This window comes from Crinia signifera, chromosome 2, assembly GCF_055691185.1.
Source record: "Crinia signifera chromosome 2, ASM5569118v1, whole genome shotgun sequence".
Lineage (NCBI taxonomy): Eukaryota > Metazoa > Chordata > Amphibia > Anura > Myobatrachidae > Crinia > Crinia signifera.
Window position 1 is genome coordinate 384,160,124 of NC_139218.1, and position 26,081 is coordinate 384,186,204.

A 26,081-nucleotide genomic window follows, 5' to 3' on the forward strand; every position below is an offset into this window, starting at 1 on the left:
CAGACTCAGGGAGCTCCAAAAGAGGACATGTTTAGGAGTTGCCCAAAGCAACCAACCAGATTCTAGATCATTCTGATAGCTAGACCCTGATTGCTACGGCAAACACCACTTGTCTTGTCTTTGCAAGGTTTGAGTAAAGTCCCCCAGAGCATCATGGGTCATCAGAACGGTTATGGTATAGCCGATTGGGGATGTCTAGATTGACAATCATTTGGTTGACGCGTCTAGATAGATGCCTAAAATTGTCCGGCAGCTTCTAAATCAATAGTAACAGATTGTCGCAAGGAAAAGGTCGACAGGAACGCGGTGACTGTGACAAGTTCAACAAGAGTTTTTGGGTGTCTATGGCGACATATATCACAGCTTTCAGTCTTGGCGCGCCTTTCGCCCCACATTCTGGCACGTCTTTTTTTTTTTACCGTGAATGGGGCATGCGAGCGTCTCATACGCACGCGCGTATTATTCTCGCCGAGCGGCGTGACGAGACGAAAAGCCATGAATGAGTGCGGCTCTATCTCTAGGTCAACATGGTCACCGTATAATGTACCGCTGCGCTCGGAACACTATTTGTTTCTCCCTCTATGGCCACCCGATGGTAAACTACAGTATGAAGTCGGTTAAAACAAAAAAATCATGAAAAATTCATGTCGACCGTGTCACCGTAGACCACGTTTCCGTCTACCTTTTGCTAGACGCTGCTGACCCTTTTTTGGTTTGATCATTAGTGGTGGACCACGTAATTGTCGATATAGACATCGTCGATCGATCATATACGATCAGTATATACAACCTACAGTATAGCAGCTATTTTCCCACAACCCACTGCACATGAGAGGATTGCCGAGGACATTATAATAGGGAGATGGTCAAAAATATAATTCTGCAATCTGCTTCCTGGGGGGGGGGGGGGGGGACCAGGATGTAAAACCTCAGAATTCGTAGTGAAGGTACATTTGCCGGCTGAGGAGACGTACACGCTACAGTGATTTAAGTACATAAATGTCTCTTTTCTATTTGTATGTATACACACATCATCTCGCATAAAGCAGATTTATTTCCAAATGTACTTTTGTAGCCGGGGAAAAGAAAGATCATGGAGTGCACCTTGTGTGCATGAAGTGACATAAGTTTTATGGCCCATGCATAAAATGTATTCCAGAAGCCCTCGGCAACAAGTGATGGGGTGGCTTTGTTTTTTCTGAAAGTGGATTGGATGTTACACAGCAGGCTATTATTGGTTAGGAGTTGTTATGGGCGTGTTTAAGGTTAGGATTATGGGAGATTCTAGAATATTCTGCCTCTTTGATTTCAAACGTTGGACTGATAAGTACTGTGTTGAATTTAGAGGCTATATATCACTGTTTTTCACCATCTTTACCTATATCTATACTCCATTTCTTTTATTCTTATTTACATCTGTGTAATTTACCTCACTTACTCTATCTTTCTGTCATCTCCTTCATAGCTTTCTATCTTTTCCCTTGTTTTTCTTGCCTTTGTGGAGATGTCTGCCAGGCCAAGGAGGGATGCTGGTGTCCCTGCTCGCTTCCTTCAGGGAGCAGGGGTGCCATCTACCTCAGGGGCGAGAGGGCGGGCTAGGGCTAGGGAACAAGCGGGACCTGGTCCTGCTTCTGTCCCTTCCCGAGTGCGCACCCGTCCGCCCGGCAGAGATGCGGTGAGAGGCCTGTCAGGCTCTCCTACACCGCTTGCAGGGGCTAGCAGGCTGAGTTCACCCGCGGCTGATGCTCAGTCAGCGCGCGGGCGGCGACAGGCGGGCCCCGAGGCAGACTTGTGGTCTGCTGACGGGCAGTTAGTTATGGCGCCCACGGTTGCGGCGAGATCAACTCGCGGGCGCCGTGGGAGGTCGGAGTCGTCCGCGGCTGGTGCCCAGTCAGCGCGCGGGCGGCGGGGTGTGACAGGCCCTGAGTCAGACAGGATGTCTGCTGACGGGCGAACAGTAATGGCGCCCGCAGTGTTGAGACCTGCTCGCGGGCGCCGTGGCAATACTGTGACGCGCGCGGCTAGCGCTCAGCCGGTTCGCGGGCGTAGTGCAGGAGCACGGCAGCCCGCGGCTAGTGCAGCTCGCGGGCTGCATGATGGTAATGTAGCGCCGGGTAGGGGGAGAAGCCGGGCGCAAGCGGCGGAAGAATCCCTGTACCGTCAGCCCGGCGCTATGCGTTCGCGACGGGCTGGCGGGGGTCAGGGGTCGGCCGCAGTCACGGGGCTGCAGCAGCGAGGGTCTCGCTCTGCCAGGGGAATAGCTAGCACTAATATTGCTGGAGGCAGCACAGGGAGTCAGGGACAGCCCAGGCGCCCTGCTTCAGCTAGGGGGGGTAGGCCTGCGCGTGGCAGAGGCCGCTCAGGGCTGCCCTCTAGTGGTGCTTTAGCAGATGCTGGGGAGAGGGATATAACTCCCCAGTATTATGAAGAGGAGTTGGATTATGCTCCGGTCGCAACCAATGCCAGGGCAAGGAGGAGGATTAGGAGGGCACAGCATTTGGAAGTGCCTGCTGAGGGTTCAGGGGATGGAGGTTCATCCTCTGGGTCCTTGGAGGAACAGAATGTTCTGGCACTGGTTCCGACGGGGGGCAGGGGTAATCGGTATGGGTCCCACCGTACTTATGCAGAGGTGGTGCGAGGGGGGGGTGCCCCCTCTGGGAACGCGGCTTCGGTATCCGAGATCTGTGCAGCAGTGGTATCCGCCATAGTGCCCCTGTTAACCACCGGTCCAGGTGGGCAGGGTGCTGGTGGTCAGCGTCCAGTAGACGCTGCAGCACTGACACTGGCCATGGTGCCAGCCCTTTCCTCTGCCCTGGGTGCCACCAGCAATGAGTCGACAGGGCTTGCGGTTACGCATGACTTGAATAATGAGACAAATGCCCCTTTTGTGCCCGCAGTAGCAGGCACTTCGGGAATTATGAATCAAGCAGCAAGTGGACGCCGACGAGGTGATGGCAGCAGGGCTGGAGGATCGTCGCATTCTGGTGGTGAGCTGCCTTCCGACCCTGATTGGGTTAACTCAGGCGGGTCTGGGACAGGTAACTCTAATTCCGAGGGAACTAGCTCGTCAGGAGGGGGGAGGCACAAGAAGGGCAAGCGGGGCAAGCGATCAGGTAGGAAGCGCGGTCGCAGGCACTCGGACAGTTCGCTTGCCTCCACTTCCTCGGAGTCGCCCTCCTCGTCGGATGACGGGGTGAGGAGATCAAAGAGGAAGAGGAGGCGTACGAGGCGATCCCCGAGTGAGGATTCAGTTGTCACGGTTGAATCCGATTCCGTCCAGTGCGCAAACACCGCAGTAATGCGGGGTTTGCGTCCAAGGATGCGGGATAGAATTAGGAAGGGCAAATATGTTAACATATTTGCCCTTACTAGCAAAAGCCAGAAGGCGCTTATTGCGGCGAGAAAGAAGGGCACTGAAAATGAGGAAGCACTTATGACTTATAATAACTGGGTGCGAGGAATGCTGGTCTTCGCGGCCTGTTATATGGAGTCTAGGCCGGATGAGTATATGAGTTTGATACGGTATCAGTATCTGATTCATAACTTATACACGTCATACCGTGGCTATGGATGGCGCACGTATGATGAAGAATTCCGGCGTAAGCAGCATGGGAAAGATATTTGTGACTTTGGCAGAAAAGACATTGAGCTTTATGTTGAGGTCACAAATTCGGCTGTGCCTATAGGTGAGGCTTCCTCAAAACCTTGGAATAGGAAGCAAGGGGGCCAAGGGACAGGGGGCAGTGCAAAGAGAGTAGGTCATGGGAAATGCTTCGCCTATAATAACAACGTTTGTAACCTGGGCCAGAAGTGCCGTTTTCGGCACTCCTGTATTAGGTGTGGAGGCGGTCATCCCATTAAAGACTGTAGTAAACCAGCGCAGGGACAGGGTGGAGCTTCCGGCAGCAGGCAAATCCGCGGTCCAGCGGAGCCAAATCATGCTTAGAGCTCCATCACCCGTCCGGCTGCAGGCCATGTTGCCGTGGTTGGAGAGGTACCCCTTTAGGGAGGAGGCAGAATTCGTTAAAAAAGGATTCTCTGAGGGGTTCGCCTTGCCAATCTCGGGTAACATTAATCAAGGGTCTGTGAAGAATTTGCGTTCGGCATATCAGTTTCCTTTAATTGTTAAGGAGAAGGTTAATGCCGAGGTGAATTTAGGCCGGATGGTTGGTCCTTTTAAAGAGCCTCCTATTCAGGGTATGATCCTTTCCCCAGTAGGAGTAGTCCCTAAAAAGGTGGAGGGTAAATTTAGACTGATTCAGCATCTATCCAGCCCAAGGGGTGCATCAGTGAATGATGCCATACCTGAGGAATTATGTAGGGTGGTTTATCAATCTTTTGATGAGGCCATTGAGTTAGTGAAGTCATTTGAAAAAGGGGCTTTGCTTTGCAAGATAGATGTTGAGTCAGCCTTTAGGTTATTGCCTCTGCACCCATCAGCTTTTAAATTTATGGGTTTTAAATTAGATGATGGGTATTATTTTGATAGATGCCTTCCCATGGGGTGTTCCATTTCCTGCGCTTATTTCGAACGATTCAGCACCTTTTTGCAATGGTGTTTGCATGAGGTTTCTGGAGAGTCTGGAATAGCGCATTACCTAGATGATTTTCTGCTAGTTGGTCCACCAAACTCTGATAGATGTTTGGCACTATTAGAGTGTACTCAGACGCTTTTTAAGTCGTTCGGGGTACCAATAGCGGAGGATAAGACCGAGGGCCCAACTACAGTGTTAACCTTTTTGGGGATCGAAGTGGACACCGTACAGGGACAATGTAGGCTCCCAAAAGACAAGATTAACCGGTTACATGAGGAAATCTTGTTTGGCCTCGCAGCGGGTAAACTGACGCTTAAACAAACTCAATCATTATTGGGTGTGTTTAACTTCGCTTGCCGGGTAATACCCATGGGTAGGATTTTCATGCGAAAATTAGAAAGGGCTACCGTGGGGATTAGGAGGCCTCACCATTTCCTTAGGCTCAACAGCGAAATACGGCGGGATCTGGTTATTTGGGATTCCTTTTTGTCCCAATTTAATGGAATTTGTATATGGCAGGAGGCACCCATTGCTAATTCTATTCTGGAACTATATACCGACGCAGCGGGCGCCACTGGTTTTGGTGCTTTCTTTGCCGGTAGGTGGTGTTCAGAAGCCTGGCCTGCTTGCTGGGTTGAGAAAGGATTCACGAGGAACATGCTTCTATTAGAAGTGTTTCCCATAATGGTCGCCCTTGAACTGTGGCATGGGGTTTTAAAAAATAAGGAAGTGGTTTTTTGGTGTGACAACCTAGGGGTTGTTTACGCTATCAACAGACAGAAATCCACTTCCTTAGAAGTTCTCAGAGTCATTGGGCAGATTGTGCTGACGTGCCTGGTTAGCAATATAACGTTGAGAGCCAGGCATGTCCCCGGGGTACATAATGAAATAGCCGATGCCCTTTCGCGTTTTGAATGGCAGCGTTTTAGACGTCTGGCACCAAATGCACGTTTAACGGGTGACATTTGCCCTTCTTATGTATGGCAGGTTATTCACCCGGAATGGAGGGGCTAGCACATAGCTCTTTGGCGCCGGCTACGTTTGCCGCATATTTGTCGGCTTGGCAGACTTGGAGCCAATTCCTAATGGAAAGGGGCAACAGAGGTAAGACTTTAAAATCATTAATTCTTGCCTTTGCGTGGCGTTTCTATGTTACCGGGAAGTCTCGCGGCGCAGTGGGTAAGGCCTTAGCAGGCATCTCTTACTTTCTGCGCTTGAAAGGAAAAAGGGACATCACTAAGTCCTTTTTCCTGCAGAGAATGCTCAAGGGTTGGTCGAGATTACAACCACCCATTCCCGACAGGCGGCGGCCAATTGACGGCCACTTATTGGGAAGGCTGGTCCGTGCCCTAAAAACAGTTTGCTCCTCGCGGTACGAGGCCAAACTGTTCACCATGGCTTTCGTCATGGCCTTTCATGGGGCGTTCAGGGTAGGTGAGCTGGTGGCATCTTCTCGGTCATCGGCTTCGCCTATGCTGACAAACCATGTCGTCGTTTCTCCCGACGGGTTATGGTGCAGGGTACAACGGTCCAAGACTGATGTAGTTGGCAGGGGGCGTTGGGTGCGAATGGGGTCCTGCGCGGATCGGCGGATTTGTCCGTTGGCCGTGGCAGGGGCTTATTCGTCCTTGCGTTCTGACGTGCCTGGGGGTTGGCTCATTCACCAGGATGGGTCTCCCCTGACTCGCTATCAGTTCAATGCGGTTTTGAAACGGGGTATCCTGCACCTGGGTCTTTCACCGGAGATGTATGGGACACACTCTTTTCGCATCGGCGCCGCCTCGGCTGCCGCTGCGGCGGGTTGGTCCGATAGGTCTATTCGGGCACTGGGTAGATGGAGGTCTGGTGCGTTTCGACGTTACATCAGGCCTTGATCTGGCAGTGCGCCCCCTTTGAGGATTAGCCGCTCGCTCAAACACGCTTTAGTGTTTGGGGGGCCTTGAGGAATTTTTTATTGCCACTGGTTTTAATTACGGCTTCTGCCGGCTGGTGGGTGTGTTTTTTGCCTCAAGTCAAATTGGGGCGACCCAAATCCCCCCCCCCCCACAGCCAAAGTTAGGTTTTAAACAAAGCCCAATGTCAGGTGATACTCTAATTTAAATTTATCCAATTTATAACTCATACTAATCTTTCTAAATATTCTTTTTTCAGGCATGAGGATTGACCCGCAATGTATATGGTTGTTGGGTCATTCCTTTGTGTATTGGTTATCGGTTTCCCCAAATGTTCTGGATTATTCTCAATATCCAGAACTTAATTTGTTCAGATGGCTAGGGCATCGGGGGTTGCGCTTTTCGCAATTTAGACAGACATTTGAAGAGGCAGTAGAGAGGTTTGGGTTTCCATTATTTTTAATTGTGCATTTGGGGGGGAACGATTTGACGTCCAGAACTTGTCTGGAAGTTAGATTTGAAATAAAGAACGAGTTACTGGATATTTTGCAGCGTTTCCCCTTTTGTAGAGTTTTTTGGTCCAATATTATCCCTAGACAGAATTGGAGGGGTGCTCTTAACCCTGGGGCAATTGACCTGGTTCGGCGGAGGGTGAACTCGGTAGTGGGTCGAGCAGTCTGTCAACACGGCGGATACTCGATTCCGCATGCGGGTATCACCTTCCGCGATCAGAGGTTGTACAGGAGTGACGGAGTACACCTTTCGGAAGAGGGTATGGCCTTGTTTCTTAGGGATATCGTAGAGAGTTTGAGAGGTATGTAGTTTAGTCTATGGTGGCGGTGCCGGATCAGGAGATCTCGGCAGGTGGCCGGTCTCAGAACGGTGGCTAGGTTAATTTGTGTATTAACACCTTTTGAGATTCATTCCCTTGAGGGGCAACTCCTTTGGAGAAAGTGACTTTAGCATGGCAACAGTTTTTCCTTCAGGGGCATCACCGTCCCAGGTGGGCCCTTTATGTCGCTTTAGTTGAGTTGTGACCTGAGGGGGAATATTTAGATAGTTCAGGCAGGTGGCCCGAACTTTATTTAAAAAATTTATTTTTAAGGACAGGGATGTAGGCAGGAGGCCAGTTCTTGTTCTTTTGGGCAGTCGGCCCAAGAAATCTTTAGTTTAAGCTGTTCTGACCTCGCCACCATAGATAGTTAAATTTAAATATTAAATTAGATCAAATAGGCCGCCCTCTTTCAGAAAAATAAAAAGACGACCCCATTCACCACATTTCAGTTGTCCGAGTCGTTATTTTAGATAAGATGATTTGAATGGTGCATGTATGCAGTGGGTCATGAAAGACTTAAGATCATGGAGTGCACCTTGTGTGCATGAAGTGACATAAGTTTTATGGCCCATGCATAAAATGTATTCCAGAAGCCCTCGGCAACAAGTGATGGGGTGGCTTTGTTTTTTCTGAAAGTGGATTGGATGTTACACAGCAGGCTATTATTGGTTAGGAGTTGTTATGGGCGTGTTTAAGGTTAGGATTATGGGAGATTCTAGAATATTCTGCCTCTTTGATTTCAAACGTTGCCCGCCCGCCCGCCCTAGAGGGAGGTATTTATTTGGTTTTCAGTTATAGTTGTCGTCTTTTATGGAGAGGCCGGTCTCAGAACGGTGGCTAGGTTAATTTGTGTATTAACACCTTTTGAGATTCATTCCCTTGAGGGGCAACTCCTTTGGAGAAAGTGACTTTAGCATGGCAACAGTTTTTCCTTCAGGGGCATCACCGTCCCAGGTGGGCCCTTTATGTCGCTTTAGTTGAGTTGTGACCTGAGGGGGAATATTTAGATAGTTCAGGCAGGTGGCCCGAACTTTATTTAAAAAATTTATTTTTAAGGACAGGGATGTAGGCAGGAGGCCAGTTCTTGTTCTTTTGGGCAGTCGGCCCAAGAAATCTTTAGTTTAAGCTGTTCTGACCTCGCCACCATAGATAGTTAAATTTAAATATTAAATTAGATCAAATAGGCCGCCCTCTTTCAGAAAAATAAAAAGACGACCCCATTCACCACATTTCAGTTGTCCGAGTCGTTATTTTAGATAAGATGATTTGAATGGTGCATGTATGCAGTGGGTCATGAAAGACTTAAAACTGTCCGCAGCGTGAAAGAAGAAATTGCCGTTTGACTTCATCTATAAAACGGGGAAGATGTGAGAAAAATGTAAAATAAATACAGACGTACTAGTTATTCTCTCTCGTTTTCATTTGTAAATGTATGCTTCGTAATAAGAATATATTACGGTAGCAGAACGAGTTCTTCCCGCCGTCCTTTATAGATGCTGCGTTCCTAAATGGAAGTGTGAAAAGCTCTGTCCTAGCAGCGTACTAATGGGGGTGGGGGTATTTTTATACAAGTAAAATACCACTTCGGCCACTGAACAATCCCAATTATTCCATTTTCACATTAGGCGATTCTACACGGACAGAATAATCGCTCCCCGGAGGTTTAAGTCCTGCGCTGGAAACAGGCCCTGGAACGGTATTTCTCCCCACTTTGTTTAACAGCTTAGGGTTACGTGATTTTGCACTTAGAAGGGACGGACCGTAACGGCTGCAGAATCACTTAGCTGCAAAGAAAATAAATAACACGTTTCTCCCCATTAAATATGTATGCTGCAATCACAGCTGGGCCCAGGATGCAGATATAGCCTGACGACCGTCGCTACCTCTGCACACATGAAGAAGCGCTATCGATACCGAAACAGTTCTGAGGTGTGCCTCCGTGGCCCTAATCGCACAATCAGAGATGTTACTGGCAAAGCGGGAAAACATTTCTACATACGGAATATTGGAGGATGACGTTTTGTGGCCAGGAAGAATATTAATGTAGGTCCAGGCCTGTCAGGTCACTAGGATCTATAGATATAATTGAGGCAGGAGGCAACTTGTGACCAAAAATCACGATTTCTTTTCATTTTTTAGAAGCTTTAGTAAAAATTTACCTCATAGATTGGAGAGAGACAAAGTACAAACCAATCAACTTCTAACTGCCATGTTATAGGCGGTGTTTGAAAAAATGTCAGAAGCGGATTGGTTGGTGATTTCATGCTCTCAAAGGCTTGATCCATCTCTCCCATGTGGGCAATAGACATGCAGCCTATCAGCATGCATCATTGCGCCACGAGTGACCAATGGCCATGAAGATGCAGTCACTTTGCTAATGACATTACAGAGACAACCCTAGTGAATGTACAAGCTGCATCCCCATGTAGAACATACACCTACTCATACACCTGGTGCCTACTCACCAGGAGCATCCAACAGACGCTGGGATTCCAGGGAGCTCTCCAAAACTCTAGAAAGAGTGGATCACCTGACAATATCAGGTTGCATATACTATCTTCTAGAACACAGGTTATGTTTTCCAGGTCACCCGGCAGGAGCACAGGTGCACTCATTACTGACTGACACATTTTAAAAGATCCATAGATGGAGCTAATTACTTCACTTGTGATTCTGTGTGGAGATCTGCAAAACATGTACTGTGTGGGGTCCTGAGGACCGAGATTGAGAACCTGTGATCTAGAAGGTGGTTAATAAATAAAAAGAAGACTAGATTCTGATTGGTTACCCATAGCAACATGCCATCTTCAACAGAACTCCCATCTTAGTAAATAAACTTTTGGAAGTTTTATTAAAGATTGGAGAGCGATAAAGTGGAGAGGGGTAATGATGAACGGTCATTTTTTTGTAACGCATCCTGTAAATTGATAGTAGCTTATTTACTTATTTACTTTACCTCTCTCGCCTCTTTATCTCTCTCCTAGATTTAAATAATATCCCCATAGTTTGCAGACTTTTGGACGAAAAACAAACAAAAAAAAAGGCACGGATTATAAGTGAAAAAAAAAAAAAAGTAATTGTTGTGTTTTTCAAATTACTTCAAGAACAAAAAACACCCCAAACAGCACCAGCACACTCCAATAACACACCTAGGTACTAGGCTCCTCGATGGAACCCAGAACGAGGGGAAGTGGCGCACTGCGACCCGCTACCAGTGTACCAAACTGAAAGCTCACGGGGCGACCATCCACTTAGCGGACTTGAAAACAGATTTGCTCCCAGCTGTTTTTTCCCCCCAGCAAGTGCATTTACATAACGTTCCGCAGCAGCCGCGGCCTCCTTATACCAGCGTGCAGCGGCCCCAGGTACAATTAGGAGGCTGATAATTGGATTCCCGGCCAGAAAACATCAGCATGAGAGAATTAAGGCAAATTGTTTGACGGCTTTGGATTTTTTTTTTCCCTTTTAATGACCTGTAGTGAGGAAAGTGTCGCCATTAGGACAAATATCAGAATGAAAGAAAGAGGAAAACTTCTAATAGGGGGGGGGGGGGGGTATTGCCCGGATCTGGACGTGATCATTGCTGGAGGAGATCCGGATGGTAGCGTGGAAAGCGGACATGTGCCTGGCAGTGGTCATCTCCTGGCCACAATTTGTGGCCTAAAACCTGTCACAGCTCAAAGTAAATACTGAACAATATGCACAAAGAACTTTAGGCTCAGTAAATAGATCCCTTAAGAGTCCGTAACGCAACCTCTGAGTCTCTCTGGAAAGTAGGGACGGTTGATAAATATGAGACACACACACACACAGATATACTGTAGGCCCCAGTAGCTGCGGCCTCTCTTCACACTGTAAGATATACAGCTTCCTCGACCTTCATGCTATATCCTTGGCTGTTTAAAAGTCAAAATGTTTTAGAGACCTCTCCCGCGGGTAGAAAGTGGGCGTTTTATTACCGTACAACTTCACATAAAGTAGCGGAACTGTAATCTGTACCTAACACCAGCTCAATGCAGGACAAATAGGAAGAGATATCTCAGCGGGTACGTTTTATCCCCACTGCTATTAGAGGGTCTCTGAGCGCTAAAGACGGCCCGTAATTTAGTGCAGATACAGAGTTGCGAACTGATATCACCCAGATGAATGTTCATCCTCGCGTCTCATCTTATAAAGCTAATATCATTAATATAGCGCCAACCTGATGTGTAGCAGCGCTTTATAAAACATCATACTAAAATACATCTCCGGCAAATAAGATCTGGAATCACGGGAAGACTTGTGAAATCCATAAAACCGTACGGGAAAGGATAGATCGTTCTTCAGTATAATTCACAAAAAATGTTGTTCACTTCACTCCGGGATTTAAAGATCTCACGCTTAAAATCGATGTTGGCTTACGCTGGGTACACAATGTCAGATTTTTCATCAGCCAGGCGATTGGGGAGATTTTTCAGCCAATGGAAGGCCCCGATATCTGAGATCCAAACAAACTTTTATGTGTAGCAGGTTTTCTGCCGCACAACGCTGAATTTGCATACGCAAATAAACAATGCCCCAATTATATAAAGGAGTCATTATAAAGGGGTCATTGGGTCATTTATGTTACACTGTGCACACGAACATACATTAGGCCATATAGGAGATAAATCGTTGCGTTAATTATATGTGTCCCACCCTATCCTAGAGCCCGCGCCTCTCTTCTCTGCACTGGTAATTCCCACACTACGAATCTGCGCGGCATCCGCACTACAAATCCTGGAGCTGGGAGAGAAAACTCATTTAAATCAATTAATGTTCAGCAAGTAGCTGAAATAGTTCATAAATATTCAGCTAGCCTAATTACACAACAATAACACGCCGGAGCGGACGGAAGACTGCGAACGCAGGGCCTGGTAAACACAACGGCAATCCCATTACATGCCTGGCGATAGCAAATAAATATTGCTGTTCAATATTAATTAGTGAGTATGACTGTGATGAGCCCTCGGTGGCTATCGTTCCTCTGATGCCACCGTAATGTCCCATGTCATATTCCAGCACCTACTAAATGGTTATTGGCTGGCATCAGGTGTAAATGCAACCTGGGATTTAAAGGTGCCACAAGGAGAAGAGGCAGAATCACAAGGTCCCCTGGCTGTGGGCTTGCTCCTGGGAAGCCCAAGGCATTGTGTGTTGGGGGGGGGGGGGGGGCGTGACGCTGGGCGGGGCAGAGGGCGTGACTGCGTGTTTGTGTATGAAAATCATGTCCTGTTCCATCTGCACGCTTGGCAATGCAACCCAAATGCTGCAATGCAAGCTGCTCCACCTGCGTGCAGAAAACGGAAGGACGTGGAGGAGAGAATTGTGTAGAACCGCTGGGAAAGTCTCTGCGCTGACTCACTTTGCCTGAGATCGGGATGATAACATGTTTATTTCCCATCTCCAGTTCTCCCACTACATCACAGTCCGCATGGAAGCCTGAGTGCCAATCTATATGCCGCGGAGACCTGCGAGTTGCCCCATCCCCCCGGGCCGTGCATTAGATATTAGAGGAGATTGGTTACTGACGCACAGGTGATTGACAACTGACACCCCCTGCATCTGCCGCACTAACAATGGCAGCGTGATAACCATACGGGCCTCTCAAACATGCATAGTAGCCATTGTACAATATATCATTGTGCACAGTGACAGGCTGTCTGTTCCCCTCCAACATTAGGAAAATGAGGGGCGCATCCATTATCCTCGCCATATGCATACGGATAAGCGCTGTCATATCAATTCACAACACAGACCCAAAGTGTTCCCCCCCCCACACACACATCAGTGCAGTGTATGTTCAGTCAGCCGGCCAGCAATCCATTTCTATATACTATATACATTCTATATACCATTTTATATGCAGACGCATACAAGGTTCTTAGTTTATACCGTGTCTGCTGATGGATCAGTCTGTTCTGTTCACTGTGACCTGTCCAGCATCGTCAGTATTGCTACCGAGCCCCTTACTGCTACTGTACCACTCCATGCTACTGAGCCCCTTACTGCTACTGTACCACTCCATGCTACCGAGCCCCTTACTGCTACTGTACCACTCCATGCTACCGAGCCCCTTACTGCTACTGTACCACTCCATACTACCATTACCTTACTGCTACTGTACCACTCCATGCTACCGAGCCCCTTACTGCTACTGTACCACTCCTTACTACCATTACCTTACTGCTACTGTACCACTCCATGCTACCGAGCCCCTTACTGCTACTGTACCACTCCATGCTACCGTGCCCCTTACTGCTACTGTACCACTCCATGCTACCGTGCCCCTTACTGCTACTGTACCACTCCATGCTACCGTGCCCCTTACTGCTACTGTACCACTCCATGCTACCGTGCCCCTTACTGCTACTGTACCACTCCATGCTACCGTGCCCCTTACTGCTACTGTACCACTCCATGCTACCGAGCCCCTTACTGCTACTGTACCACTCCATGCTACTGTACCACTCCATGCTACCGTGCCACTCCATGCTACCGAGCCCCTTACTGCTACTGTACCACTCCATGCTACCGTGCCCCTTACTGCTACTGTACCACTCCATACTACCGTGCCCCTTACTGCTACTGTACCACTCCATGCTACCGTGCCCCTTACTGCTACTGTACCACTCACTGCTACCGTACCACTCCATGCTACCGTGCCCCTCACTGCTACTGTACCACTCCATGCTACCGAGCCCCTCACTGCTACTGTACCACTCCATGCTACCGAGCCCCTCACTGCTACTGTACCACTCCATGCTACCGTGCCTCTTACTGCTACTGTACCACTCCATGCTACCGAGCCCCTTACTGCTACTGTACCACTCCATGCTACCGTGCCCCTTACTGCTACTGTACCACTCCATGCTACCGAGCCCCTTACTGCTACTGTACCACTCCATGCTACCGTGCCCCTTACTGCTACTGTACCACTCCATGCTACCGTGTCCCTTACTGCTACTGTACCACTCCATGCTACCGTGCCCCTTACTGCTACTGTACCACTCCATGCTACCGTGCCCCTTACTGCTACTGTACCACTCCATGCTACCGTGTCCCTTACTGCTACTGTACCACTCCATGCTACCGAGCCCCTTACTGCTACTGTACCACTCCATGCTACCGTGCCCCTTACTGCTACTGTACCACTCCATGCTACCGTGTCCCTTACTGCTACTGTACCACTCCATGCTACCGTGCCCCTTACTGCTACTGTACCACTCCATGCTACCGTGCCCCTTACTGCTACTGTACCACTCCATGCTACCGTGTCCCTTACTGCTACTGTACCACTCCATGCTACCGTGCCCCTTACTGCTACTGTACCACTCCATGCTACCGTGTCCCTTACTGCTACTGTACCACTCCATGCTACCGTGCCCCTTACTGCTACTGTACCACTCCATGCTACCGCGCCCCTTACTGCTACTGTACCACTCCATGCTACCGTGCCCCTTACTGCTACTGTACCACTCCATGCTACCGTGTCCCTTACTGCTACTGTACCACTCCATGCTACCGTGCCCCTTACTGCTACTGTACCACTCCATGCTACCGTGCCCCTTACTGCTACTGTACCACTCCATGCTACCGAGCCCCTTACTGCTACTGTACCACTCCATGCTACCGTGCCCCTCACTGCTACTGTACCACTCCATGCTACCGAGCCCCTCACTGCTACTGTACCACTCCATGCTACCGAGCCCCTTACTGCTACTGTACCACTCCATGCTACCGAGCCCCTTACTGCTACTGTACCACTCCATGCTACCGTGCCCCTTACTGCTACTGTACCACTCCATGCTACCGTGCCCCTTCCTGCTACTGTACCACTCCATGCTACCGTGCCCCTTACTGCTACTGTACCACTCCATGCTACCGTGCCCTTACTGCTACTGTACCACTCCATGCTACCGAGCCCCTCACTGCTACTGTACCACTCCATGCTACCGAGCCCCTTACTGCTACTGTACCACTCCATGCTACCGTGCCTCTTACTGCTACTGTACCACTCCATGCTACCGAGCCCCTTACTGCTACTGTACCACTCCATGCTACGGAGCCCCTTACTGCTACTGTACCACTCCATGCTACCGTGCCCCTTTCTGCTACTGTACCACTCCATGCTACCGTGCCCCTTACTGCTACTGTACCACTCCATGCTACCGAGCCCCTTACTGCTACTGTACCACTCCATGCTACCGTGCCCCTCACTGCTACTGTACCACTCCATGCTACCGAGCCCCTCACTGCTACTGTACCACTCCATGCTACCGTGCCCCTCACTGCTACTGTACCACTCCATGCTACCGAGCCCCTTACTGCTACTGTACCACTCCATGCTACCGTGCCCCTTACTGCTACTGTACCACTTCATGCTACCGTGCCCCTTACTGCTACTGTACCACTCCATGCTACCGTGCCCCTTACTGCTACTGTACCACTCCATGCTACCGTGCCCCTTACTGCTACTGTACCACTCCATGCTACCGTGCCTCTTACTGCTACTGTACCACTCCATGCTACGGTGCCTCTTACTGCTACTGTACCACTCCATGCTACCGAGCCTCTTACTGCTACTGTACCACTCCATGCTACCGTGCCCCTTACTGCTACTGTACCACTCCATGCTACCGTGCCCCTTACTGCTACTGTACCACTCCATGCTACCGTGCCTCTTACTGCTACTGTACCACTCCATGCTACCGAGCCCCTTACTGCTACTGTACCACTCCATGCTACCGTGCCCCTTACTGCTACTGTACCACTCCATGCTACCGTGCCTCTTACTGCTACTGTACCACTCCATGCTACCGAGCCCCTTACTGCTACTGTACCACTCCATGCTACCGTGCCTCTTACTGCTACTGTACCACTCCATGCTACCGTGCCCCATACTGCTACTGTACCACTCCATGCTACCGTGCCCCATACTGCTACTGTACCACTCCATGCTACTGTGCTCCTCACTGCAACCATTCCCTTGACTGCTACCTATATGCTCTCTATAACGCTCGCTGTTGCCATGCCCTCACTGTTTGCGTACCGCTCAGGTATTTAAACCTTCCAACAGCGCTGTCACCCAGCACTAAACTCCCATCACAGCACTCTACCGGTTGCCTGTATTAGTAAGAGGAAGCAGTGAACACGTCGCAGGTGCTCCGTCCGCCACAGAGATGACCAATATCACAGAGAAGTTGTGGATCGGACTGGCCGTGACTTATTTTACAATGAAGCCACGTACAGGATATGTACAGGACTAGTGGCCATTGCCGGGTGTGGATCGTATTGTCGACCCGACTTAGGTCGACAGTCATTAGGTCGACACCGTTGGGTCGACAGGCAGCAAGGTCAACAGGGTTCTAGGTCGACATAGGTGAAGGTCGACAGGTGTCTAGGTCGACATGGATTTAGGTAGACAAATGCGTTAGGTCGACAGGTCGCGAGGTCGTCATGGGTTTTTTCACAGTTTTTATACCCGAATGTCGACACAGCCTCGCTTTGCTCGCTATGCGTTGGGCACGGTGCCTCTCTGCGCTCGGCACACTATTTTATTCTCCCACCATGCCCTAGTGCATGGTAGGGCATGAAATACCACCTGTCGGCACATGTCGGCTCAAAAAACAGTGGAAAAACCCCATGTCGACCTCGTGACCTAACCCATGTTGCCCTAATGCATTTCTCCACCTAAAACCATGTTGACCTTGTCCTATGTCGACCTAGACACCTGTCGACCTTCATCCACGTCGACCTAGAACCATGTCAACCTTGTCGCCTGTCGACCCAATGGTGTCGACCTAATGACTGTCGACCTAAGTCGGGTCGACAATACGACCGTATCCCCCATTGCCGAGCAATGTTACCTTACAGCATCCGCTGTTCTGATTCCACCCTTTGCATTTTCTTTGGTGTTTGTAGCGAACACTATACTGTAATGTATCTTGCGGGCACTGGGTGGTGCCTTTTTTGGCAGCCAACCCCACTGTATGTGTGTCCCCGGCACAGGAAAGACCCCAATACACAAATATACTGAAAACTCACCCTCCATCGAAGGGATTCTCTCCGGGAATGAAGTGCGTGCTGTCCCGGCCTATTAGGAATTTGATTCTGTGGTAGAACGATTGCAGGTTCTGCTGGGACACAGGAGCTTGCGTTTCTTGGATTATATCCAGGGGGTCCGGCGAACCCAGGCACAAGGCGTTGGTGTGGCAAGTTTGCTGGAGGCAGCAGTCGGGATCCATGCAATCGGCCAACCCATCTGGAAAGAACAGAACCAGAAAACTTACTATAACTCATTCCCGCTAACGTACGAGACCGTCCTAGCGTGACAAACCAACTGCTTTCATTTAACACTAGGAAGGAATATCAAGATCCGGTATGTTTCTAGGATTCAGCGGATGGAAACTTTAAGAAAAAGGGCAGATTTTAGCCTATGACTATGCATATCACAAGGAAGCCAGGAGCAGAGGCGGATTGGCCCACCGGGAAACCGTGCCATTTCCCGGTGGGTCGGTCCAGATTCCCCACTGGCAGGGCCGCCGACCGTGCCTCCTGGCCTAGCATCATCCTAGTTGCAAGCGGCCCGCAGCCTGGTCACAAACGGCAGCATTGCCCAAAACAAATATGGCCGCCGCATATATGCATATATTATATGCACGTATGCGGCAGACATTTTTGTTTTGGGCTATGCTGCACTGTTTGCTGTGACCAGGCTGCGACCGAGCGGACCGAAGCGCGGCGGTCGAGGTAAGTAGTTGCCCCCCCCGTAGCGTCAGCCCGCACCCCCGCGCTGTAGCGTCAGCCCCCAGCTGGATTACGTTCCCAATCCGCCCCTGGCCAGGAGCTTTGTTTCTCAGTAAATACACATGCTGCACTGCAGATGGGGCAGATGCAACATGTACAGAGAGATTTCGATTTGGGTGGGGTGTGCTCAAATTGTAATCTAAAGCAGCCAATATTTACCCTGCACAGAAAAATTATAACCCGATTCTGAGTATCACTGGAGCACGGCGGAGTCTAACCAATCAGCTCCCGTCTGACATTTTTCAAACACAGCCTGTGACGTGGCAAGTAGAAGCTGATTGGCTGGCTGTTTATCACTCTCCATTTTATCACTTTTGAAGCTTAGTGCATCTGGCCCATTATAAGGTAAGCAACAATAATAAGGACGGAGCCCCTTCATCCATAATGAGGGGCATCACTGAAGCATGAGGTAAACACTGGCGCAGGCATCAGACCGGTCACCCATAAAATGTCTGCCTCCGTTGTTTGTGGACGCTGACAGGATCACTGTGGTAAAACACACATTGCGATCCGAGTGTCTTTAATACGAGCGCTGCCATGCTTGATTCAAGAAGGAGAGATAACAATTTCCTCAGCACAACATGCGCTACATAACGGGTAAAACCATGCGTGACGTTTCCCACCGACACGGCTGCTATTTCATTGTACCGGTCGGGAGAAATACAGACCATCACATCTATCTTTACGGAGCAGAGACCGTTCGGTGGAAAATCCTGTTTTATGATGCCAATTAAGAAAATCTCCTGCTTTATGATGGCGGCACTTACACTAATCCTGCTTTGTGACTCAAGTAATTTCGGTGTCAGACAGAGCCGGATTATTGGAGTAGTCACTTTGCATACTCAATGTCTGTAGAGGAGTCTGCTCTGTTCTTGTGCAAAGGACACTGTACAAGGCGGCCGGGAAGGGGGGGGATTCTGAAGGCTCAAGTGGCACTTTATGTAGATTTACAACTGTTTTTACACAACGATCCGGACGCTTATTTATTAAGCTAAATATTCCGGTCACTCTAAGCTGCTGTTGTCAGAGGACTGCAGCATTATGTAGCATCAGGGCGATGTATAAATAGGGTACCGCAACAGCCGACATCAACGCTATCTGGATTATAAGTAGGCCGGAAGCAGGATCGTACATGGAGAACTTAAATGTCTAACTTTGCAAACCCATGACCTTAAGGCTTATTTTCCCGCCAGTCCGGAGCAGGCAAAATGCGGCTTATCCTCACGGCCATTAGGCTGCACCTCATATCAGTCATACTGTCCCAGCGTGAGATGTAAGATGGCGGGATTGGCAGAACAATGGTCACATGTTGATGCGTGATCAGATTTCTGCTTCCAAAGGGTACACCAGCAGCTGACATTCATCGCCAACTTGTGCGGGTGTACAGTGGTAGCGTCATGTCACAGAAACACGGTTTGGGACTGGGGCACCACCTTTGATAACAGCCTATTACTATTCAATGTACGTATATGTAAATTTATACAATAAGAAGTCTTGTTACCTCAATTACTGACCCCCCCCCCCCCACCCCCAGTACTATCCTGGCCTAGGTAATACGAATCCTTCATCCCCGGGTTCCTATAAATAAATTCCAACTGGCTGAGGTACTAAGTAAGGGTCCGATTCAAACCCTATCATGGGCTGCGAATTTGCAGACATGCAGATGACTGGGAGACTGCACGCGCACACGGTACCCTGTGCGCCTGCTCCCCCCTGTGAACGAATATAGCGATAGCTGGCCGTTGGCAAGATGATTGACAGGCGGTGGGCATTTGTGTATGGCATCCTGGTGTTTTCTGGTAAAACTGCAGGCGGATACCGGCCATTGGGAGGGAGAGCCACTGAAGTCAATCACAGGCTTACGTGCCGCTGCACACAGGGGTGGGGGGTGGGGAATTCATTCGATGGTAGAAGATTTAGAATGGATTTCGCCCTCTTCACATGGCTGCGATGTCATTTGCAGCTTTGCACAGGGGCGGGATTTCACTCTGGCAGGGAGGGTACTAACTGATCCTGGACCGTTAGTATGACTCGGGGAACGGACTTGGGAGACCCTCATTCATCCTAACCAAGCATATCTCAGGTTCCCAGCATGAGAAGTGTTCCTGTATGGGAAGACAGGGAAGGCGCTGCAGGTTTTCTGCCTGCATGGGTTAATTTGCTGCACCAACCCCCCCCCCCATTGCTACTATTAAGCTGGCACGTTTGCTTACGCTAGATGCGACCCCCTGATTGAACTGAACAGATTCTGTTGATAATTATAGAGGAAACTAATGGCCAGCATTACCTGCGCGCATCCTTTATTTACAGATCTTTCCAAATAATAGCACCGCCGTCCCAGCATGGCCTGCAATTACCCCATCACTGCAATGGATGGGTGACAAGCACTCCACATAATGACGGTGATAAGAACGCTGGAGCGGGAGTCCTGCGCTGTACCATCGCTCGTCTTACCGGCATCATTGTCCTTGCTGTCACTGCAGGCGGTTTCCATAGAGGTGTCGCAGCCTGCTCCTCGCCACCCCAGCTGGCAGACACAGTTCCAGCCACTCATGTCCAGCGTACACCTGCCGTTTCCGTTACACAGGCCCGGGCATCCCTCTGCAAAAAAAAGCCAACAAGGGACACCGGTTATGGTGCGGAACATGATAAGTAACCAACAGTGCCACAATTACAGCCTTGCGGACATGAAAATACAAGTAAAGCGCAACAGAATCTGCTGCGCTATATAAGAAACTGTAAATAAATAAATAAGTACAGTTCATCCGACAGGAAACAGCATTCACCAATAGAAATGTTTAAATAAATGGGCAAAAGGCCATATACCCTGTACCCGCCAGGACAGGAAAGCCGCACTAGACTTCTTATTAACAGTGCCCGAGGAACCGGCCCACTGAAAGGTTGCAACTGAACCCAAAAAAGGGGTCCAAATGATGGAATAGTTTGCGTGATTCTAAAACGCCCATACAAGAACACATCAACTACTATAATGCTGTGTACACACGGGGGGCGATAGGGGCTGAAATCGCTGGAAATATGGTCGCAGGCGACCATATTGCCAGTGATGGAAGTGTGCCCCGGCGATAAATCGCCGGGCGCGCGCTCCCGTTTTCTGACCCGTTTTTCCTGCGACCAGCTAATTACCTCTGCTGCTCCCCCAGCAGAGGTTCCTTTTCATCAGCGACCATCTCTGGTCGCTGATGAAAAGGAGACACTGAGCAATATATTGCTCAGCAATATATTGCAAGCAATATATTGCTAGCAATATATCTCCCCCCGTGTGTATGCACCTTAAGTCCATAAGCCTATCCCAACATCTATGAGGGCTCACAGACCCTTAATATTAACCAAACTATGACCTAAAAGTGAATCTACACCAAGACTTCACCCAAGATCTAACATTCGACCAAGCCCCATGGCCAAGTCGTTTTAGAACACGCCCTAAAATGCACCTGTGCCCTAAATTAGATTATCTAATCTGATCTAGAGAAGACCCTCGCAGAGCATCGAATGTGCCAAGATCGCACAAGTACCTAACCAGATCATTGAGGTGAGCCTCGAAACGGACGTTGTTCATCTTGGCCAAACACCTAGGGGTGGTCATTCTACTGGGCCACTTCCAGAATCACTGGTGTCATGTAATCAGAAGATGAGCGCACACTGCCCTCCATATCCCCATGTACCAACGTCTACCTTAACGGCATAACCGATTCTGATCGGACTATGATTGGACGCTGGGGTGGACTTCCACCACTATTCCGTCTGCCTCAACCAGTATCATTCCGTTGCCCGTTATAATCACAGCTGATACCGATCGAATGCTGATCGCGCTCTGGAAACTATCACGGCTGTGTATGTTCCCCACTCTTCTATACGCGATGCGGTATATTTCTGGGGACCCGTAAAGAACCGTACGGAGCTGTAAAGCCAATCTTTTTTTTTTGCAGAGTGTAAGATGTAAGTGCAGCCTTTATTTTACAGCCGTGTCTTCTCTTTCTATGATAAAAGCAATTACCCTGAACGCTAGATGCTTTAATGCACGTTACAAGCTCCCTCATCAATCCAGGCGCAGTAAGTGTACGACGAGTCTATATAGATCCAGGCAGCTAATTGCCTCTCCCAGCTTCTCCCTGGGAATAATCTGCTTCTTAGAGCATATAAAAAGGTATACTATGCTGTATAGGACCCAATAGCTACGTATTTACACGTAGGGGTAAAATTACTGAAACAGGAGTTCTATTGAAGGTGAGATGTTGCCCGTAGCAACCAACCGGATTCACCTTCTTATTTATTTAACACATTCTAGAAGATAATAGATAGAATCCGGTTGGTTGCTATAGACAACAGCTCATCTTCGTTACAACTCCCATCATTCTAGCACTTTGCACATTTCAAATCCCGCGCAGTTCCTCTCTCCTGCCTGGGGTGTTCAGCTCTACTTGGTGTTTCTGGTCTGTATCTCAACACAGAGATACAGACCAGTCTGTGCTAGAAGCCTCGCAGCGGAGAGCACCACCCCAGGTAGGAAAGAGGAAGTGCATGGGATTTGAAAGGTGCAGGGTTCTAGAAGGATCACGACAACTGGCAATGGGTTCTAAGCATGTTCCATGTTCTATCCATGTTCATAGACCGGGTCCCCGCTTATGACACACGCATATCACGCCTATAGGGCAGACCATCTCGTGCGTCTGATTGGCTAGCTCCCAGTCACCGCGCAGGAACGGGCAGCAATACTCGGATACCTGCATTTCAGTTTCCGCTGCGCCATTGTGAGTACACCAGGTGGAACGCAGGCGCCGTAGGTGGTTTAAGGGATTGATGCGCACAAGCAGTGGCAGAAGATCGCTGTACTACGTGAACATCGACATTGGGTGCGCCTGAGAATCAGGCCCTATGTACATTAACCATCACATCTCTATGCACAGAATAGAACTGTTGCTCTATTCCAGGGACGGGGAACCTTTGGTCCTCCAGCTGTTGTTGAACTACACATCCCAGTATGCCTTGCAACAGTTTCGCTATTTGGCCATGTTAAATCTGTTGCAGGGAATTGTGGGATGTGTAGTTTAACAACAGCTGTAGGGCCGAACGTTCCCCATGCCTGCTCTATTCCAACTACAAGTCTCAGCATGGTAGCATCTCTTTTGAGAATTAGGGAGTTCTGTCCCCCCCCCCATATGCTCTATTTGGTACTTGTGTATTATCCGGGCACCCATCGAATCGCATCACATACCATTAATTAAGGTATGCGATGGCATGCGATGGGACCAGATTTGAGGGTTTCCAGGGCTGACTATACAATTTTAATATCGCGTCGCATCGCATGCCATTATAATGGCATGCGATGCAACGTGATTTTACATTGTACAGTCACCCTGATGCCTGATTCCTATGTTAAATGCACCCACAGACCCGATTTTCAAATGTACACCCACCCTGATGGGTGATGACTATGTGAAATGCCCCCCCATTGTTAACGCCACCCCAGTATCAACGCCAACCCGAAGCGTGGCAGTATGCGTCCTCCTACCTTTTCATAACCCCACTATCTACATCGTCATGGAGTTGATTTTATATAGTGTGGCGAGCGCAGCGAGCCACTGAGCCCGAAGTGTGGCGAGCGCAGCAAGCCCAGCGGGGGGACGCTGAATAAATGTGTAATCCACGTCCACTTGCCACACTTCGGGCTCAGTGGCTCGCTGCACTATCTAAAGTCAACTCCATGCCGACGTGGATAGTGGGGGTATGAAAAGGTCAGAGGACATGTACTGCCGCCCCTCGCGGGCTCGCTGCGCTCACCACACTTCGGGTTGGCATTGATACTGGGGTGGTGTTAACAATGGGGGGGGGGCATTTCACATAGTCATTACCCATCGGGATGGGTGTACAATTAAAAATCCAGTCTGGGGGTGCATTTAACATAGGAATCAGGCATCAGGGTGCCTGTACAATTAAAAATCGGGTCGCATTGCATCGCATCACATGCGATATGATGACATGCGATGCGACCAATTTTTGATTGTACAATGCCCTATGATGGAAATCTTGGGCGCCCAGATAATACACAAGTACCCTCTATTTCCCCCAGCAGTGCCATGGGTGAGTACGGCCCTGACAATGCAAAGCCCCCCCCCCCCTTAGGAAACGTGAAAGCGTAATGGAAATAAGAATTTAGGGATTTTTTTTTTCGTTATTCAGTCCTGACATCGGTGCTTAGGCAATAATACAAGCATAATAGAGTACCGCAGCAGGCACCTGGAGCTCCCACTGTACTACCAAAACCTACTGCCAGCAATGGAACTTTTAATGACATACAAGTCCCTGGAAAACATTCAGGATAGCACAAGATTCATAGCTGACTGCTTCATTTCAGCACTGACTCAATTAACGTATTGAAAGCGGGAGATGAAAAGTCAATAATTAGGAAAGACAAATGGATCTGAAAAACCGTTGCTATTCACACACAAGCGGCATTGTCTAAAAACCAACGTTTTAAATCTTTTCTGCCTAATTTTTCTTCGAGAATACATCTAATACTAATTATGGCAGCCCAAGCAATACGAGGCTGCAGTCATTCAATGCATCCTAATGGCCGGGATAAGTGATGGGGGATCAGAAATGACCGTATTGAACAGAGTGCTCGCTGGATTATACAGAGGGGACGATTATTTTGGCAGACGCAGTGGCAAACTAAGGCAAAAACTGACTCACCGGCTCCAAACAAGCAGATAAGTGACCATTAGTTTACTGGACACACACAAAAAAACCCCCCTCAAATCCTTTAAAATGCCCTGGAAATAGCGAGCGTGTACCTGCAGTAAAATTGCAGATGTTTATGAATGAGATAAGCCGTAGACTACTTGTAGCTCAGGCGCAACCAGGGCTTAGCGTGCGTTTAAAATGCTCAGGCGACCTATTTGTGCGTATCGATTCACTAAGAACATCATCGAGGCACGAGGTGTTGTGGGGCTCGTGCCTCAGTTATGTTACTAGTCCTAGTGAACGTTCCACAGAAATAGGTTGTTCTGCTCCGTGCTGGAGGCCTCTACAACTGCGGATATTATTTCCCAAATAATGGACATTTAGGCGGGAAAAACTTTTCAGTCAGAAAGCAATGGAGAATTCACAGAAGTAGCGTCTAAGTCTGAGAAAACATTACATAGTGTGTATATATAGTTAAGGCAGGCATGTCCAAACTATGGCCCTCCAGCTGTTGTGAAACTACATATCCCAGCATGCCTTGCAATAGTTTAAGCATGAACTAATAGCAAAGCTGTGGCAAGGCATGATGGGACTTGTCGTCTCACAACAGCTGGAGGGCCACGGTTAAGGGATTCAAAAACTTTGTTATTAAAAAAATGTTTTGTTAATTATAAGGGACATTTACTCGTATTTGAAGTGTACTTATTGCCTATAAACAGTTAGGGAAGCCATTTTATGGGCCAAATCAATGTTCAGTGATGTCACTAACTGTACAAAATGGCATCTCTGTTACGTTTGTATCAAATCAGCTAAAAGTTGTTGAATATTATCAGACTGACCACTCCCTATAAATCTCCATCTTTTTGTCCTCTTGTAACTATTCCATGACAGACGCAAGCTTGAATAAACTGTAGCGCACCACAACTCACGAAGTGCAGCCACCAGACTACACTGGGCACAAAGTGACGCCATATTGCACGGCCATTGATAAAACTTGCATCTTTTTACTATCAAGCCAAAACCTCAAGCTATGGCACTGTGAGAGAGTTGTCACCCACAAAATGGCAGCCAGGAGAGGTTTGAAAAGAGGTCATAGGAACCTTTGAATAAGAAGCCAGTAATGGAACTGTACTAAAGTTGCCAGTGGATTACTAGAACCATCTTAGAACTAGGCATAGTCCCTCCAAAGTTGGCAGAGAAACAGGCCAAAATGCTGAAGTATAGTTATATTTACATTCTAAGGTGTCATCATGGAAATTGGTGGTTTTCTGTCGCTGCGCTGGTAAACTC

General features: G+C 48.8%; 2 protein-coding genes across 20 annotated transcripts in view; one reads left to right on the top strand and one right to left on the bottom strand.

Annotated features, from left to right (window-relative positions):
* Positions 1-26,081, bottom strand: part of TENM4 (teneurin transmembrane protein 4) — a 929,900-nt gene that overhangs the window by 53,865 nt on the left and 849,954 nt on the right. For all 19 annotated transcript variants that reach the window (XM_083170223.1, XM_083170225.1, XM_083170235.1 and 16 more), the window contains 2 exons: positions 20,544-20,690; positions 17,328-17,544 (listed from right to left, as the gene is read on the bottom strand). In XM_083170223.1, coding sequence (XP_083026349.1) covers positions 17,328-17,544; positions 20,544-20,690 — 364 coding nt within the window. The remainder of the gene's footprint in view (positions 1-17,327; positions 17,545-20,543; positions 20,691-26,081) is intronic.
* Positions 1,341-8,561, top strand: LOC146058166 (uncharacterized). Its single transcript, XM_083170219.1, has 2 exons — positions 1,341-2,987; positions 5,523-8,561. The coding sequence occupies exons 1-2, from the start codon at positions 1,505-1,507 to the stop codon at positions 6,407-6,409; spliced, it is 2,370 nt and encodes a 789-aa protein (XP_083026345.1). The 5' UTR covers positions 1,341-1,504; the 3' UTR covers positions 6,410-8,561.

Bases quoted from the DNA above. Each gene is read 5' to 3' on its own strand.
- LOC146058166 (XM_083170219.1), top strand. From the start codon at position 1,505: ATGTCTGCCAGGCCAAGGAGGGATGCTGGTGTCCCTGCTCGCTTCCTT. The intron at 2,988-5,522 runs GTGAGCTGCCTT...TATGTATGGCAG, and splicing joins AGGATCGTCGCATTCTGGTG to GTTATTCACCCGGAATGGAG.